The sequence below is a fragment of the Engystomops pustulosus genome, chromosome 6 (assembly GCF_040894005.1).
Source record: "Engystomops pustulosus chromosome 6, aEngPut4.maternal, whole genome shotgun sequence".
NCBI classification, from domain to species: domain Eukaryota; kingdom Metazoa; phylum Chordata; class Amphibia; order Anura; family Leptodactylidae; genus Engystomops; species Engystomops pustulosus.
In genome coordinates this window covers 143,524,486-143,543,970 of record NC_092416.1, presented here as the reverse complement: position 1 = coordinate 143,543,970, position 19,485 = coordinate 143,524,486, and the positions used below count along the sequence as shown (strand labels likewise).

The following is a 19,485-nucleotide window of genomic DNA, read 5'->3' as shown; positions in this document are numbered from 1 at the left end:
TGTCTTGAGATAGCTTATAGCACCGGCTATAAAAAAAAAATTACATTGGGTAGTGCGTGTTTCTGTGTATTTTTTTAAAGGGCCTATTACGCGTATTCAGAATGAGAGTGATGCTATTCTTTTCTATCACCGAGTGAACAGAGAATGAACTATACATAACTTTTTTTTTTTGGTTGCTCAAACAGTGACGTGAAACCCAGCAAAAACAGGAAGCGAGCTAATACAAAAATACAATTTTGTTGTTTGTAACATCAGCCTTGTGTCACATTTAGCTTCTCAGGCCATTTGTGAATTTTTGACCTTTTTTATAATAATTATTATTTCTTTATAGTGCAACATTAATTCCATGGTGCTGTACATTTGATAAGGGGCTTACATATATTACATAAGAGAAGAAAAAATAGATGTACAAAAGAAACAAAACTACATTGAACTGTTTCTTTTTATTTCACAAAAAAACTGATCCATGTGCATCCAGCTGAATCCATGCCAAGGTGGGGGGACTTACATGGTCCAAAGATGGTTTCACTATTGAGAATATGTATAACATGAACAAGTACACTATAGAGCAGTGATGGCGAACCTTTCAGAGAGGTGCCCAAACTACAACCAAAATCCACTTATTGACCAGGAAGTGCCAACATGGCAATTCAAGCACTAACTTATTGCTACCAGTTCTTCAACATCATCCAATTGTATTGGATCTCCTAAAGCCACCAATGGAGTTGAAAGAAAGTGGGCAAATAAGTTCAGACCATCATTGTAGCTCCTCTCCAGGAAGAATGGTGGGTGCAGCAGGATGACCTCCAAAGACAATGCAGCTCTGTCAACACTTTCTAGCTTTTCTCACAGTTTCAAACAGCCAATGAATTGTCGCTTTAAAATAGCGCTGCATGCAGCATCCCTTAAGTTGCTTGGGACTGCAAGAAGATTTGGTGGATTTTGTCCTGTTTGGTGAAATTGGGGCGATGGCCTGAGTGCCCACAGAAAGGGCTCTGAGTGCCACCTTTGGCACCCGTGCCATAGGTTCGCCACCACTGCTATAGAGGATCTAGCTTGGCAAACATTGTGCCAATTTTACTCAGCAGTTTCCTGCTTAGTAGGAAAATACGGACGCAGAGAGGTTATATGTGATGGGTATTTGTCTATATCTGAAGATAATAAAGTGAGGTAATAGAAACATATCCAATCTTCTAACATTGACTTTCACTGTGGGGTCAGATGAAGAGCATTGAAACATTATTGTCTATTGAAATCAATGTCATTTTCACTTTTGTTATGGAGAACTATGGAAAATGCACACTGATGCTCAATTGTCCCTTTCTGTTGTTCTGATAATGGAAGTCAACGTCAGAAATCAAATGGGCAATGTGAATCCGGCCTTACAGACAAATGTAACAGATCCCGAATGAGAGAGAATCTGTGTAGCCACTCTCTTAGAGTGAAAGTAGAAGTATGAGAAGTTTGTGGAGGTAGAGCCACTTTCCTCTGATAAGATATATTACAGAGTTTATTATATTCACTTTAACTAGTGATTTTAGCAATATTTATGAGCCTCAGGGGCTCCTGGCTATGTCACAGAAGACTCTTCTGGCTTCATCATCTGCTAATTATTCACGCCTCCATTCAAGGGGGGAGGAGGCAGGCAGAAACACCAAATGGAGGGGTGAAAGGGGGCTTCTCTAGGAGCCCTGAGCCCATCTGGTAGATTTCCTTTAAGATTGGAAATCTCAGGTCTCTTATGATAGACCATACCTATATTTGTCTCAGTGAAGAGAAGGACGCATCCAGCTATTTCAAAATGTCTTTATTTTTAATCACATTTAAAAGAGAAATTACTTTACAAGTTGGAGCCCCACAAGGGTAAATCTTGTGTACTTGGTTTCCTTTGCACAGTTGTCTAGTTCAACCCTTCAGCCCAAGCACAAAGCGCAAAACTCTGGAACAAATGTCAGTGATTCAGGAGGGGTCACAGACTGGTGGTGCATGTGGCGCCTCCTAATGATGCAATGCTCCCATGTCATGCAGTAGGCAGCTCGGTTGCTCGACGGCATTTGTCATATTTACAGTAAATGCCACAGTCCATGTGGAATTTTGGCACTGGATACTCGGTGGCAGGGAAGACTACTTCACCTCAGTAGCCCCTTTATCCAGAACAGATTATGGATTACATTGGGTAAAAAGTGACAGAATGTCGTCACCAAGAGGCAGCAGCACAGCCCCGATTCTTTCACTTTGACATATTGGTATTTATCAAAACATTGAGAAAACTTGCCAAAATGTAAAACAGTTTACATGTACATACATATATAAACATGCAGCAATAAAATCTGGTTTCGGAGCACGTTCAAAAAAATAAGAGAAGGGAAAGAAAAAGTGCCATAGTCTACTATGTTTAAGGAATAAGGGCCATTATTGTCTTGTCTGCTCCCTGTTTACATGGATTGTCGCACCCTGGTCACACACATGTAGATCTCTGCTGTCTACCTGGTCTTCAGTGACCGCTAAGTCAATGCATCATCACATTATGAACATTTATTAGAAAGGGAGACCAATGGCTGTCTATGTATCTATGTAAAGCTGGCTATATATATATATATATATATATATATATATATAGCTAGCTTCAGGTAAGTTACACAAAGGATAGAGATAGATATCTGTTATTGAGGCACTTCATGACTGCTATTCATGAGGCGCTAGCCTCCAAGATCCAGGAATAAAGTTGTCATTGTTTATAGGTCACCACACACATATTTAGTCAGTAAGGGGCCATTGTCGTACATAGAACACTGCTGGGCTGATGTCCTCTATACAAACTATTGTCAGGGAAAAGCTAGAATCATATATGGAACCATAAGGATTTCCTGCAGTGCCTTCTACTTTCCATTTTAGTACAATGAACCCCACATTTTACTTGTACATATCAGTGTATAAGCCAGCCTATAGTGTACCCTGTAACATGCCTTTTCTCTGTTTCTTTTTTGTGTGCTGTCAGGTAAAGGGCTAGCAGTTTTGCCATATCTGGGATAATATGGGGGGCTTCTAGTCTCTGACTACATCAGTGCTGTACAATTTCCCTTTGATGTAGGTTGACCCACACCACACTTTACACATACGCCTAATAATCATAAGGTGAAAAAAGATAAATGGAGGTTTTAGAATTAAAATTGGTTTAGATAAGATTTAAAAACTGCTGATCGAACAACTGGAATGGGACCCAGACCGTTCAAGAAAAAAGGGATCCAGAGTTCTCCAGATTGAATGGAGTGCACAGTTAGGACACTGCCAAAGACTGGGAGGATTAGGGACCCCCATTCTTGTAGGCACTGGAGGTCTCAGGGGCCAGACCCCATCGATCTATAAGCTATTCCCAAATATTGTCAGATTATGTACGGACAACCCATGCTGAAAACAGAATGGCAAGGCCAGTGGCATAACTTGAAGCTGATGGGCCCCATGCAAAGTCTGGTTTATAGTACTATTCTTCTCATATGGGAAGGTGTGACCTCATGGGCCCCCTCAGCCTCTTAGGCCCAGTGCGACCACGCCCTCTAGACCCCCTCAAGTTAAGCACCTGGGTAGGACTCATTCATACATTTCAATTATTGGTAATAGAGGAACAGCACAATCTAAATATATAAGAATCAGTGCTTCAGTATTGTTATGTATTCACTGAGACTGACACTTCAAGAGTGACGAGACATCCAGCGGTCAGGAGAAACCCATATACATTGGGTCTTTCACTGTGTGGCACTAGTGCATTGTCATTGATATGTAATCTGCACCTTTGTGACAATAGACCTCCACATAGTGGGAAATGAGGCAGGAACTCAGAAGGAAGTTCACAAAGTAATTCACAGTAGCCCACAGAGAATATGAGCCATTATCCTCAGGTTGTTAGCCCCTGGAGCACACAGTGACTATGCCACACTCTGGAGATGGGTATAAAATACTTGGGAAATGGGAAATATTCCTGATACCCCCTGCAGAGATTCCCAAGATGCCTTTTCCGGTAAATTGTTATTTCAAGAATTTCAGGAATGAAACAGTTGCCGCAAATAGTCCTTTAGATGTGCTCATAAATGTACAGCAACACATGCAGCAGAATGGCCTGTGTGGGATGTAGCAGAGCTAAGGATACCACGATGCCATGATAAAATATTAGATAAGGATCATGACATTTATACACGCTATATAGTATTTCATTACGTAACAAGATTGTTGGTCATGTGACATTAACAGGGGAGAGGGTTATTATAGGGAGGGGGGATTTTACAATTTAGTAACATTATATTATTAACATTATACTCAATATAATTTGATAAATGGTGATACAGGTTAAGGGGTTGTTCTATTGGAGGCATTAATGTCATTGAAGTGGCATTTCAAAATAACTTTTTTTTTAAACACCTAACCTCACAATAAGTCATTAATATCAGATCTATATGACACTGGCACCCCCCACGAGTTAGAAGAGATAGCACCGTACATTATATAGTGTCTGTGCTTGGTATTACAGCCTAGCTCCATCTACTTGAATGAAGCTGCAGACACATGATAGAAGGGAGCACCAAGTGGTCTTTGATATTGTTGAGTTATCTCAAGGATAAGTGATAAAAAATAAAACTCCTGAAATACCCATTATCCATTTCCATAGAGAGAAATGCTCTGCATGACAACTTGTTCACCAGATGATTGGCCATAGAAATTCTCTTATTGAGCATCACACCTCCCTAACCTACAGCCAACCTGATGGAGATATAATAATGATCATTCCTCCCCTTTCAGACTACATCCTGACCCGTAGTAATGGCCCTGCTGGAGACCCTTCTCAATGGGCACTTACACATAGCGGTTGTACATGTGACAACTTTTAAGTGGAGCCAAGACGAGAGAAAGTGGCAGATTTTTTTTACTCCTGTTCTGTCATTGTCAAGAGTCACAGTGAAATGACACCAATGTGATCAGACAACCATTACACTCAGAAGACACATTTAGAAAAGATTCATATACAGACAAAAGCCGCACCTGGGCAAGGCTTCTGCAGGTGACATATGATCACTCACGCAAGTGAATTGCCCAAAGGTGTCCTATAAGGGATATCACTTACAAGCTAATGATAAAGGCCTCTTTTCTACTTAGCATTTTGTCCCCGAGTGACAATCCAATAAATATTCTGTGACATTTCTTTCTTCTGACATCATTGTACAAATGTGTCATGCTGGTGTCTACTTATGTTTAGTCTGGGTGCAACTTGCATATCCAAGTGATCAGATATCAGTGCATGTATGGGATCCCCGTGTAGCTCATCCTACATTGTCTGATGCTATTCTGTTGACGTTTTCCATTGCATTTGTGTTTCTTGTTTCTGTCTCCTTTTTGTACCTGCTGTTACCTGCTTGGGTTTCTGGACTCCATTGCCCACCCAAAAGACATGGAAATACAAGGCAGGAAAACACCAGGAGGCTTTACTTCTCATATCAAGAAAGATGTGCAGAATTATTGATGTATATTGGTAAATTAGCTAATATCTTGCCCCCCCCCACACTTACACACACATTACACACACATTACACAAAACATGTGGTAACGTGGCCAACGCCCTAAGTCCTGTGCTCCTCCTGGGTAGTGAATAGCACCTGTAAGTGAGTGCCTGCCTTCCCTGTAAGATTGTGTATACAGAGCCACTGAATTTCTAAGACCAGAATATAGTTAATAAGCTACTGCATATTTTTACAACCTCCCTACCCCATATTTTATTCTCCTTAGCCCCACCTGCTCTATAACATTCTGCCTTTAGAAGCTATCATGGCTATTTAGGACACTATAAAGCACCCACGGGTCCTTATTGGATGGTCATTTAGTGTCACAATTAGTTTTATATGAACTCAGTCCAGGGCCCCCACTAAAAAAAGCAGTGATGTTCATACCTGCACATGAACGTGGCCATGAAAAATGAACGTACATTTCCATTTTTATTTTCCAGTTTGCCTCAGTCTAACATGTTTTTCATGGAACTGTTCTAACTAGGACTTGCACTACTCTATAACAGACTTGTCACACGATCCATTAAGAGAAAGTATTGCATTTAGTGCAGCCGTGTGACTTCCCTTTTAGAATTGGAAAACACACAGATGATTTTCATTGTCCTTTGCGTTTGCTTGAGGAGCCTCATCGGATTACTCTGTGGTACTCCCTGTACCTCAGCTTTACTGATTCTTTGGCTGGTTTAGTGTCCCATGTAGCCTTGACAAGTTTCCTGTAAAGACTATATATATGTATATATACATACAGTACATACATGCATATATATATATATATACACACACACATATATATATACTCTTTACAGGAAACTTCTCAAGGCTATATATGGGACACTAAGCCAGCCAAAGAATCAGTAAAGCCGAGGTACAGGGAGTACCACAGACACATATATATATATATATATATATAAAATAATTGGCTGCAAATGAGAAAGTGTCCAAAAAGTGATTAAAACACTCCTTGATTGTTGCCATAGCTAAAGTAACCAGGGAGCTTTGTCTTTATCATAGGAAAACTAATGTTTCAGCCATGACTGGAATTTCCCTACAAGCTGAAATGTGAAAGTAAAAGAAGCCTCGTAAGGAGGGAAATTTTTCTACCTTCGGTTTCATTGTGTGAATTTTTGTGTCAGTGCTCCCATACAAACTAATATGTGATTGGAATATACTGTATCATATAAAGGAACCCTCAGGGATTACCAACAAGGTCTACATAATGCAACTTCATTTTTACTACAATAGACACTTTGACTTTTGGCACCAGGGAAATGTGCAAATTGTTTGTTCCATCTACATTTGTACATCGATAATGAGTATCTGTATGATTTTTACACATGATGGGGGGATCCTATACATGGAGTAGTTACCAGCTTCCATCTTCTTGACTAAAGGCCTGGACACTCCAATGACAACCAACCAGGAAAAGATCAAGGAGTATCATGTAGAGGGAAGTAATAGGGATAGGATTCCGATTTCAGAGATTGTCTTTGAAAAAAAAAATGGAACATGACAAAAAAACTGCAGGCAAAGATATTACTATATGCAGGCACAATGTATACAGGCATTTGCTAACGCTTTACATCCTGGTGTAACAAGAGAGCAAAGTAGGGTTAACATATTCATTTTAGGTCAGTGGTTCATTGCTCGGTGTTGTTGTAGACCCCTTAGTCATTGTGGGGGGTTTATACATTCGGCTCTCTTTACTCCAGAAAATACATTTATGGCACATGGTGTGTGAAATTCCCAACCTACAGACTCCGCCACATTTGTCAGGCTGGGGTTGGCCTCAATGCACATTCCAGTGGGGAGTAAAGAAGTGTTTGGGAGCATCAAGTCCAAAGGTTTGAAGATGTGGAAGTCCTATTGTTCTCTCAGTATGGTGGAGGAGAGTGCAATGAGAGGCAGGAATAAATTAGGAAGCCAGAGTGTATTTGGGAGGAGTGGGGCTGGGGGCAGAAGGCAGTGTTAAGTGCTGTGAGGGTGTCAGAAGGCAGTGTGGAACAATTCATGAGATGGCAGTGTTTAAGTGGATGTTAGGGCTGATTTACTGACAATTATAGGACTAATTCAGAGAAGCGGCAGTGGGTGCCGTGGTCACAAATCATATATAACAGCACCCCTACATTACATATGGAACAGCATGGATTACACTACTTGGATCTGTCATTTTTCCTATGTGTAAAAATTTTATTTTGTCAGGATAGGGATTTAGGGCACCAAAGAATTTCAGAAGTAAAATACATATTTCCCCAGTCTGTTTTAGGATTTAGTGTTTAGGGTTTTACATTACGTTCACCTTACATGTCTGTTTTAGTAAACTATTTTCCCCTACTGGAGCATCTTACCTTATACCCCAGTTCCTCTGTTATTGCTCCTGGAAGAGTAAGTCAAATGAGTATTACCAATTGGGAGTGTACCCTTATACAGTGTCAGGCTACCTGAACACGAATATGTGCAGTTCTCGGGCTGCAAAGAACACATTCAAGGTCCGTTTTTACGTGCGTTTGTAATCAGTTTCTGGGCCATATGTTCGTGTGTCATTTGTTTTTGTGGATCAGCAAAAAAAAGGTAGGAGGGAACCAACCCATTGAGGGGTCAAACGATTGTGTTACCTATAAACTCATCCGTAAATACAGACTGCATACAGATGGCACATGTGTGGCATCAGTATTTTTTATGTTCCCATACACATATCTGTGTCAGTGTGCCGTCAGTAAAAAAGAAAGGTTGGCACTTTTTTTTTAAAACAACTACTACGTGCAGGAGGTCTAATACCGCCCTAAGCCTCTTACACACTGACGTTCTGGGGATGTATAATTACGGCTGCAAATATACACCCCATAGACACCTATTGCTGCCGGCTGCGTTATGCTGACCACACACGTGTGTCACCATACCATAACATGCACAGGAAAAAGATAGAGCAGCACGGTGGCTTAATTGTTTGCATTACAACCTTGCAGCGCTGAGGACCTGGGTTTAAGTCCCAGGGTCAACATCTCCGTGTTTGCGTTTGTATGTTCTCTCCGGTTTCCTCCCACACTAAAAACATACTGGTAGGTTGATTAGATTGTGAGCCCCATTGGGGGACAGAGACCGATTTGGCAAGTTTTGTGTAGCACTGTGTAATCTGTGTGCACTATATAAATAAAGAATTATTATCATTATTATCCGCCTCTCCAGCGTGCAGCTATCTGTCTGTGTATCACATCTGTCTGTGTGATAGAGGCCTTAGCAGTGCTGATGGTATTGAACTGTGTAGGTACAAGGTGATTGGTAATACCCAATTTATTGCACAAGGTAGGAGGGAAGACGCTCCAGTGTTGCTATTTCATTGTGAATAAAGTATTTGTTAAATTAACCCATTAGTGACTCTTCAGGGCTTCTTTATGGGTCTATATTTTTGGGAATGCTACATAAATGCAACCCAGGCACTTGTCACTACATTACTGTATCCTATGTCAAAATCTAAAGTAATTCTGCAGACTGACATTGAATGATATGGGACCAAGCTATCTGTTCTCATGTGATGAAGCCAGGGGCAGAGACACTACCCTGCTGCTGAACCCATGAGAAGCTCAGGGCAGTAATCACCCTGGCGCTGTTATGGCCCTGAGATGCAAGTAGAAGAATACTAACAATATCTGCGTGTGACTGAGGTGTTGAGGTTACAGCTGAGGACTGTTGGGTTATACATTGTTGAGCTGTGAGATTTGTATTGATGATGAGGATGAGGAATGTAGGAAATGTGTGTATTCTGAGAGGTGTTCTGGAAGGAGCACTGTTTGTTGGAGAAGGCTGTACACGGACCAGATGTATGCCGGAGGTCTCTTTCATTAACGAATACATACATCTCGCCCCCAGCTGTCCAGCTGAACCCTGTTCCTGCCTTCACCTTCATGCCAGTACTGCTCTCTCCCCTTTCCTTGTGGTCTTGGAGATTCCCTCCTTCTTCTTTGCTGCATGTTCTCCTGGTCTGGACCCAGTTCTTCCCAGGAGCCCTGGCGCTGGAGCCGCCCATGTTCTCCTCCATGACTTTTGGGCTCTGGATCCTCATATGGGTCAGTCTCTATGTCCATGCAGGAGTCTCCTGGCTCTGTGTATGCTGAGTCCCGACTGCCCTGTGTCTCGGATTCCAGTGTGTCGTGTCTGGAAAGGACTCTTGAACCCATCTGACCCCTCCTTAGTTGCTCTTCGTACACACCTGTTCGGTCAGTTCCTTCTGATCTCAGTTCTCCGTGGACCAAATATGGGCCCTGGTTAGTAAAACAAAACAGAACAGGCAAAGACAGAAACACACCGGTTATTGTCATGCACACACACGAGGCAGGTCTGTTAAGCAAAAAGGACATATCTTCAGGAACCATGGCCCAGATTTATAAAATGTAGTGCTATCTGCCTTGGCGCAGTTTGACTCATTAATATGCAGGATGCACCAAATAATTCAATACTGGCGCACAGTGTTCAATTATCTGGCACAATCGGCACTGTCATGGAATGTGTTGCACCTTTTTCTTTTAAGTACATTTACCTTATACAGTGTGCAACACAATTGTGTTGAATCGCAGTAATAAATGTGTTGCAAACTCTGACAAAGATCTAACAGTTTTCTAAAGTGTCGGAAAAGGTGCAGCCGTGACACAAAAGTGCCGAAAACACTATAAAGGCTGTGCAGGCTCGGAAGACCTCTTTTTAGTCCACAACTGGACAGAAAACTGGCGCAAGCACACTAATATATCTGGGCCAATGAGATTATATGATAACAAAATACATATCTTAGGAAAATAGGTGTTAGGTATTAGCTATTAACGGAATCATCATACAGTAGATTAGTTACTGTAATAGTAAGGCATTGCACAGAAGGAAGACAAAAGTTAAAAGACATGGATCAACTCATAACAAGAAGCTTACAAGGCTATGAAATCTATGAATTCATACTAAACTATACACATAAGTAATATAAGAATTAATCCCCATCAAAACCAACATATGTACATGACAACAGATATCAACTATACTATAGGCAAGTATACATATATCAGAACCTACCCTTAGCCAAAAACAAACATAAATATTAAACTCTCTCTATCGATCTCCTTTCGGACCGAAGAGAGGTAAGTATAGTGGGGTTGTTAGTATTATATTCCCTGGGGTCCATATTAAAAAGAAAGTTTAATCCTGGACAACACCTTAAACCACAATTATATGTAAATCTTTATCCCTATATGTAGCCAACCACAGACATGTTGCTAGATGACACATGTACAGCAGCACTATTCTAACTATAAAATTATAAAACTTTATTCAAATGCTGTAGTTTAACTCACATCCAAACTGCATCAGAAAAAAACTATATGAAGTTTTTTAAAAAGTTTTTACCAGTGATACATAATGAATACATAAAGAAATTCTCATTGCAGGTCAAATTGTTAAATTAAGGCACTGTTACTGTGGTAATCTTTTATATTTGTTATCCATGCCCGCCTTCCTTCTAAAATCAACTTTATTGATTATGCCAATGAGCCAGGAGGGCTCTGGGGGGCATTACCAGAGCCCCCTCCATGGTGTATCTGCACAGGCGTTTACACTGTCTCCCCCTGTTCTCTCAGCAATTCCCCATACCTCTCCCTGATGTAGCCTGACTGCAACACAGGAAGTTTCAGCACACAGTGGGAGGGGGAGGTGCTCCTGCACAGTTTAGCAGCATGTGAAGCTGCAGCACAGAGGGGCTTTTGTAACATCCCCAGAACATAAATTTAAGTGTTGATTATAGAAGAGAAGAGGCAATGAATAACAAATATTAGAAGATAACCACAGTCACAGTGCCTGGATCTATGCGTAAGTGATGGATTTTGTTGGAAGATTTCCTTTAAGGGACACAAATGAAATTTGTTCAATCAATAAACTCAACATAGTCCTATAGGAAAGCCAGTGAATAACCATTTTAAGCAAGGTACTATATACAAGTAATGTAAAAATAGCCTAGTTTATATCACCTCATAGCCAGCAAGTGACATCTGTGAACTGATCAAAAGTCAATACCCGATGCCTATTAGAACAACTAGCACCACATATCATGTATAGCATAAGCTATGAAATCACTGATCCAGGTGCCATCCAGCAACGCTAATAGTAATACCACAAGTTAGTCAGACAGTAGTACATGTGTACAGATTCCTAGTCATCCTGTCATGCTCGTCTGCACTGCCGCTCACACAGTACTGTACATTAGGTATGACAAAGGTAACATGGTATGAGTAAGAAGGGTGACGACAGACTGAGACAAGGTGACATTTAACAACTTCTGGGTTTCAGTGCAGAACGACACATAAAATAATTCCAATGACAAATCCAATATTTATTATCCTTTCAATACTAGGAGCGTTCATCTATTGCTGTGGATTGTTATTTAGTCAGACACTACTCTGAATGATGAGGTGAAAAGTAGATGTAACAGACAGCAGCGTGTTTCATTTACAAATAGAGGTGTCAGGAAACATTTCATTGTTTTTGTAGCGAATGAAGAAGAAACCTGTACGGATAAGTAATATAATGCTGAATCAGCGCTCCAGTTCCACCCACAGGCATTAAATGACTTATGGCATCTCTTATCTGCCATCGGACCCCCCTATAAACTATGGTGTCAGTGGAAACAGGAACTAGGTGACTTGCATTTATTTTTGCTACTTGTTGATTTTACTTGAGATCATCTAATCCGCTGACTACACATGCTCCATAGACATGAACATGCACGTCTAGGGAACCCACACGTGCACGCCTATGAAAAGAGCTTCTAACTCAAGGACTTTTATGTTTATGGATGAAAGAATATTGTTATTGCAATCACACCTGTAAATTAGAAAAAATAAGGCAACTATACATAGTCCTGATGAAAAATACCTTATAGCTTTATGTTTTTATGTCATTGCTGTATTTTCATGGTTACAGAGTATTAACAAGCTCCATGTACGCACTTAGCAGCTGTATCTAGTGCCTTGCTACCATACTGAATGTACATTGAGAAGGGGTTCCGGACTTGGTTTTATATCTCTATAATGTGAGGTAAATTACTTTTTGAAAGTGGTGTATTTTTCAGGTTATGTAATATTGGAGTAGTAGAAAATTTATTACTAAGGTTATTGTGACCAAAACTTAGAAAACTTTATCTGTATCTAAACAAAGACCAAAATGATAGTTCTAACAAGACTGTCCATATATTTCTTATTGGGTTGATGAAACCATGTCACATATATAGGGATATATAAGTTAAATATCTTATATTTTTGAAGACCCTAAAAAATATGTACTCATATAATAAAATATTCATCAGACATATGGCTAAGCTTATGTGTTTTCGCACATTGATCCTCAGACCAGCCGTACATATTAGAAACTTCTCTCATACATTAATCAGAAATGTCTGAGGTAAAACTGTTCTAGTTGCCCATGTAAACCAATCAAAGTTCAGCTATAATTTTATAAACAGCTGTAGGAAAATGAAAGCTGAGCTCTGATTGGTTGCCATGGCCAAGTCGAACAGTTCTGCTCTACCCCATAATTACATAGTTACAATGGGTCAAGATTGTATGGGTAGTGAATAGGGAGAGGTGACCCACTGCCTGGGTGAAAGGCACCCACTGCCTGAGTAACAAAAGTATCAGGCATGTTAAAATTCCTTTGTAGAGGAAAATAGTATAAGGTCGCCTTAGTACCCTATAGTTGTACCTTTTGTTGTTAGCTATTGTATTTGATGTGGTGCAGACAAGTCCTGTGTGATGAGCAATGGGACCAAATTCATCCATCCTAAAATCATAGAATCCATAAAAACAGTATGGGTTGTCTGTAGTACACACACACATATATATATATATATATATATATATATATATATATATATATATATATATGACCCTATATGGTCTATAGATGTGTTCAGTTCCATCTAAAATGTAATTTCAGACACCGTGACATTTGGGATTATTTTACACTATTATATACTATTGCAACCAAACTTTCAGGCTGGCCTTATCAATTTATTACACCAGTATGGAACATAGGGGTTTAATGAATGGGAAATAAAAGAAAAGCAGTGTTTGGCATCCAAACAAGACAAGGCTGTTCATGTCTCGGATCGGGGAACTGGACTAGTATCTCCAAGTGTCAGAAACAGTAATGAACACTCCAGCTCGAGGCAGCTTCTATACAAAACGAGAACTTTATTCAGTCAGGTTAAATATCCAGTTTCAGACTTGGCCCGAGTCCTTAATAATAACATGATTATGATTACGGAGAGTCTGAAACGGGTTAAAAGCTGTTGTTAATGACAAAAATGTGACTGGGTCCTATTTACAATAAAGGTCTTAAGACGGCCCCATTGAAACCCATTGGTCAATTTAGTAAAACTTTACTTTTACTTTACAATATTAAAAATCAAAACTCATATGAACTATCGTTTGTCCTTCAGTGAATTAAAAATGTACAGCCATCGTGGAGTATCAATCTCTAGCGTGAATGGGCATTTGATGTGTTATCAAGAATTAGAATAATAGTACTGTTGTGACAATCAACCTATCTATTTATTATTGTACATTAATTGTACATTTATTTTCCAATATACACCAATACTCCACAGTGTGTAGTTGGTTTGGGTAAAAACATGTGGCTATGCGTCGCAGTTCCACTGTGCCTTCCATTCATGTTATATACTTCACAATGGCTGTATATTTTCAATTCACTGAAGGACAAACAATAGTTCATGAGTTTTGATTTTTAATATTGTAAAATTAACGTAAAGTTTTAATAATTAACCAAAGGGGTTTCAGTGGGGTCGTCTTCAGACTAGTTTTATATGGAGGCTGCTACATGCTGGATCGTTCCATAATGTTTCCTCTGGTTTAATGAATGATGTACCGTATATCTAAAGTATGGAATGAGTAAGATGACAAAGACAGGAAGAAAATAAAAGCACAGAAAAAAGAAAATGAAATAATGAAAAACATTGATCAATTTAATATTTCATAAGTACAAAGATGGCCTATGACTGCCAGGTGTTGTGGCCCAGATGGCACTGCATGTGTCACAGTTAATGTCGGATATTGGGCAGGGGTTGATGTTGGGGGCTGTGGTTAAACACCAGTTGAACAGATAAGCTTTAAGAGCAGAAGCAGGAAGTTCCTCATTGGTAAACATTGTCAGCTACCACTATAGCAGTGTAAAAGTATAGCATCCTGCAAAGTATACTACTAGTATATAGCAGGAGATAGGCCATTACTAAAATGTGGACATTTCTATGTGTAAATAATATGTCATTTCCCATGTATGGGGCAGAATTGCTCATATTTATTAATTGCAAACTTCCACAAGACAGTCTTAAAGAGCGACCAAATTATCACAGCATATGATGCTGGATGATAAACCTGCCACTTCTTTGGACTGACTAGTCTAAGTTTATACCACCTATCAGTTGGCTTGGTTTTACATGAAACTTGCCATAATTTTGCCACATGATGTCATAAGTTTCGCTCCTTTGCCAATAATTCCAACCCATTTTCCAATAAGCAGAAGTATCAGTTAAAAAATGTAGTATAATGCAATTTTTGGCACATACTTAATAATAAATCTAGCCCTATCTCTTTAATATCTGCCACTGCCACTCTGGGAATTTCATATACTACATAGTTAAAGAGAGGCTTTTATATAATGCATATCTATGGCTTCACAAAGGCATTGCTTGTGTTCTGTAAACAGTTTGCCTATTTGTACATTAGCTACCAGGTGGAAGGCTAATGGCTTAGACCTTGTCCCCTTTAACACATGAGATAGTCGTTCCCTTATTAAAAAGGTATGATACTATCAGGGCAATAGATAAGATACATTGTGCTGGTCTCTAACATATCTGTTCCCCAAAACTACACAGCGTGCTCATCCATCCTAGTTCCTGACCCCGATTCGCCCCGGCTCCCCCACAATCCCAGGTTTTGTTTTAGCGAGGTGAGGACTTGCACCTGGAGATTGGAGACGGGTGCAGGGCTTGATGCCAGGGCTGCTGTGGCAAGGGTGCGGTTGAGCAGTGGGTTGGGTGGGTTAATGCTTGGCGGGTGAGTAGCTTTCCAGTAGGCTTCTAAGTATTCTGCCAAGTGCTCGCAGGCATCCTCCAGCTGGTTCTCGTCCAGGATGATGTCAAACATTTCCTGTCAGCACAAGAGCGGTAAATACAGTTACTACCTTGCTTCCTCCAATATCTCTCTACAAATCATGACATAAAATATTGTCAGCGAGTTGAGGCGGTAATACCAGTGCGGCAGTAATGCCTCATATTCATAACGTTTCTATAGATGAGTTTGTAATATGTATTGTCTATTCCAGTCGTAATGTTGCAGACTAAAATGGAAACAATCCATTCACGTAAAAAGGAACAGATTGTGTTTGTTTATTGAGCAGGACACGAACTTGTCACAGTAGCTGAGCATTACTCTATGTTCTACCCGCTAAGACTGCCAGGAATGCTGACACTCACCGGAGGGCACTGAGCCAGTTTATCGGCCGCCACCATCTGTACATTTAAATGCTTTGCTTGAGACTTCCCTCTGGATTTTATCAGCCTATGTAATACCTGAGGAAAGAGAACAGTCATCACACAGTATCAGAAACCTGTAGAGAAGCGTGATTATACAGCAAAGTGACTTGTACACCTGACTAATAGAGGACTCCTAGTTCCAGATGGACCTCTGAATGCTGATGATTCACTAAACTTTTGCCCCAGGCTACAATGATCAACTGTAAGGCTCCATGCGCACAACCACCGGGCCAGATCCCGGGTCTAGCACATGGCCGGCTGCAGAAAAGGGAGGGGGGATGAGCACTCTTTACTCCAACCCCTCTCCATAGGAATCTGAACTGCCATGGCCTCATTCCAGCAAAAGATGGGACATGTCCTTCCTATATTACCCAGCGTGGCCACCCGGCTAGGTAATGGCATGGTGAGACACTCTGTGCTCATGCATCGTGACCTGCTGCCAAAGACCTATTGTGGTCTGGAACGGCCAGTTCATGGCCACAAATATGGTCATGTGCATGCAGCCTGGGAGTTGTCAAAGTTGTCTGCAATGAAGCTTTATTGTTAATCCTTGTTATTTCTCCCTGTCCCCTGTATTCAAAGGTTTAATCCAGCACTCAACAGTTTGTAGATTTCCGTAAAACTTCATAATTCTTTAAACAATATACTGTTCATGGCAGTAGTTCTCCAGGAGTCGGTCTACGCGTTTCAAATTTCGTTTTTTAAAGTATTGATAATAAATATGAGGTTTTAAGGAAACCTACAAGCTTCGGACTGCTGGATTCAACCTATTTTTTGGATTATTGCTGGCTGAGGGGATCTGTTGGGGTCTGACACTTTGCACCACCACTAACAAGCCATAAGAAAAGACTGCAGCATTTGGAGTAAAGTGGTTGGTTTCCCATTGCAATTTTTAGAATGGGTTGTAATTCGCTAATTACTACCAGCATTTTCAACAGGGGTAATTCAGTGCAGCAGCATTTGGCCAACCCCAATTTTTAGCAATGATAATAAATATGTTTTAACAGTAATATGTGCTGCCTAGAACAAAAATCACTTATCACCACACTATCTGTAATACTTACTTTAGGAGAGGTGATCTTTATATACACAATAATCGGTGCCAGGGAGGTCTTGGCCAGCTGAGCTGGGTGGTTTATAGTGTCAGCATCCAGTGCCACCAGTTGTAGTGTTCTAGCTAACTCAAAAATACGTTCAATCTCACTCTGCACCTCCGCTGCAACCAGTGGACAAGAAGAAATCAAACAGTCTCAGTAACAGTACTATAGTATTATACAACAGTATTATACACTCACCTGCCACTTTATTAGGTACACCTGTCCAACTGCCTTTGAATGTGGCATGGTTGTTGGTGCCAGAAGGGCTGGTCTGAGTATTTCAGAAACTGCTGATCTACTGGGATTTTCACGCACAACCATCTCTAGGGTTTACAGAGAATGGTCCGAAAAAGAAAAAACATCCAGTGAGCGGCAGTTCTGTGGGTGGAAATGCCTTGTTGATGCCAGAGGTCAGAGGAGAATGGGCAGATTGGTTCGAGCTGATAGAAAGGCAACAGTGACTCAAATCGCCACACGTTACAACCAAGGTAGGCAGAAGAGCATCTCTGAACGCACAGTACGGCGAACTTTGAGGCAGGTGGGCTACAGCAGCAGAAAACCACATCCGGTGCCATTCCTTTCAGCTAAGAACAGGAAACGGAGGCTAGAATTTGCACAAGCTCATTGAAATTGGACAGTAGAAGATTGGAAAAACTTTGCCTGGTCTGATGAGTCTCGATCTCTGCTGCGACATTCGGATGGTAGGGTCAGAATTTGGCGTCAACAACATGAAAGCATCCTGCCTTGTATCAATGGTTCAGGCTGGTGGTGGTGGTGTCATGGTGTGGGGAATATTTTCTTGGCACTCTTTGGGCCCCTTGGTACCAATTGATCATCGTTGCAATGCCACAGCCTACCTGAGTATTGTTGCTGACCATGTCCATCCCTTTATGACCATAATGTACCCAACATCTGATGGCTACTTTCAGCAGGATAATGCGCCATGTCATAAAGCTGGAATCATCTCAGACTGGTTTCTTGAACATGACAATGAGTTCACTGTACTCAAATGGCCTCCACAGTCACCAGATCTCAATCCAATAGAGCATTTTTGGGATGTGGTGGAACGGGAGATTTGCATCATGGATGTGCAGCCGACAAATCTGCGGCAACTGTGTGATTCCATCATGTCAATATGGACCAAAATCTCTGAGGAATGCTTCCAGCACCTTGTTGAATCTATGCCACAAAGAATTGAGGCAGTTCTGAAGGCAAAAGGGGGTCCAACCCGTTACTAGCATGGTGTACCTAATAAAGTGGCCGGTGAGTGTATAGTATCACAAAAATATAATGGAAGATGATATGACTTAAAGGTGACAAAGTTGTATGATTTGTAAAGCACTATGGAATTTGATGGCACTATATAAATAAAGATTATTATTATTATTATTATTATTAAGTTGTTATTAAGTTTTTGATATCTTTGATTTTATATACAGAAGTCAAAGGCCTAAAGCTCGAGGCGCCATGTTAACTGGAATGAAGCAGTAGTGCAGCCTCACGCTTTAGGTCTGTTCTGTTCTCTAGATTAGACCATATACTGGATCTTACCAGCATTCCTGATATATATTTAGTCTATACATAATAATGTTTTCACTCACCAAGACTAGAGCGTGTGTTAGACCTCTCCATGATGTTGTGCTTGCTGGGATTGTTCAGGACAGAGCGTTTGGCGAGAGAGATGTCAGCAGTGACCCGAGTAATGGAAATCCTGAATGAAATACCATAAAGACAAGTGGGAAATCATACAGGGAAAAGTACAGGACATTGATATCCTCTGTGCTTCATGTCATATTGTCATTTTTGTCAATATATTTCATGCTTGCACATCATTTTCATTTCTTGTAAACGTGGCACATGGTACGTGAAAATGAAGCCATTTATGCCAACAGAATTCTGTCTGTAAAATAACACTTTTGGTAAATGTTGATAAAAGCCACAGATGTCCTTATTTGCTCAAAGGAATGCATTCACCACACGGTATACAGTGTGAACAGCCTCATTAATGTCACTCCTGAAGATTTACCTTCTACAACCTCATAAATGTTGGTATTTTCTATAAAGTGGTGGCATTCATTGTGTTACATGTGTTTTCTAAAAAGGGACAGACGCACATATTTATAGAGGATTCATGGTGGCAGAAACAAGACTGGCCTGATTACAAGGGGGAGAGGAACACAAAACAGCCCGCAGGTGAGATGTTTTTTGTGTATACCAGGTGAATTTTTCCAAAAATTCACATAATGCATATGGACATCTCATT

The 19,485-nt window shown here is 40.5% G+C and overlaps 1 protein-coding gene across 8 annotated transcripts in view; it reads right to left on the bottom strand.

Annotated features, from left to right (window-relative positions):
- Positions 1–1,792: 1,792 nt before the first annotated feature.
- The window catches only part of CACNB1 (calcium voltage-gated channel auxiliary subunit beta 1), a 66,815-nt gene continuing 49,122 nt past the window's right edge, over positions 1,793–19,485 (bottom strand). For 5 of the 8 annotated variants that reach the window (XM_072111529.1, XM_072111526.1, XM_072111528.1 and 2 more), the window contains 5 exons: positions 18,824–18,933; positions 17,190–17,341; positions 16,066–16,161; positions 15,554–15,739; positions 1,793–9,805 (listed from right to left, as the gene is read on the bottom strand). In XM_072111529.1, coding sequence (XP_071967630.1) covers positions 9,386–9,805; positions 15,554–15,739; positions 16,066–16,161; positions 17,190–17,341; positions 18,824–18,933 — 964 coding nt within the window. In that variant the 3' untranslated portion in view covers positions 1,793–9,385. Of the gene's footprint in view, positions 9,806–14,535; positions 15,740–16,065; positions 16,162–17,189; positions 17,342–18,823; positions 18,934–19,485 lie in introns of those variants that run through there. The other 3 variants (XM_072111534.1, XM_072111532.1, XM_072111533.1) reach the window with 1 other exon arrangement.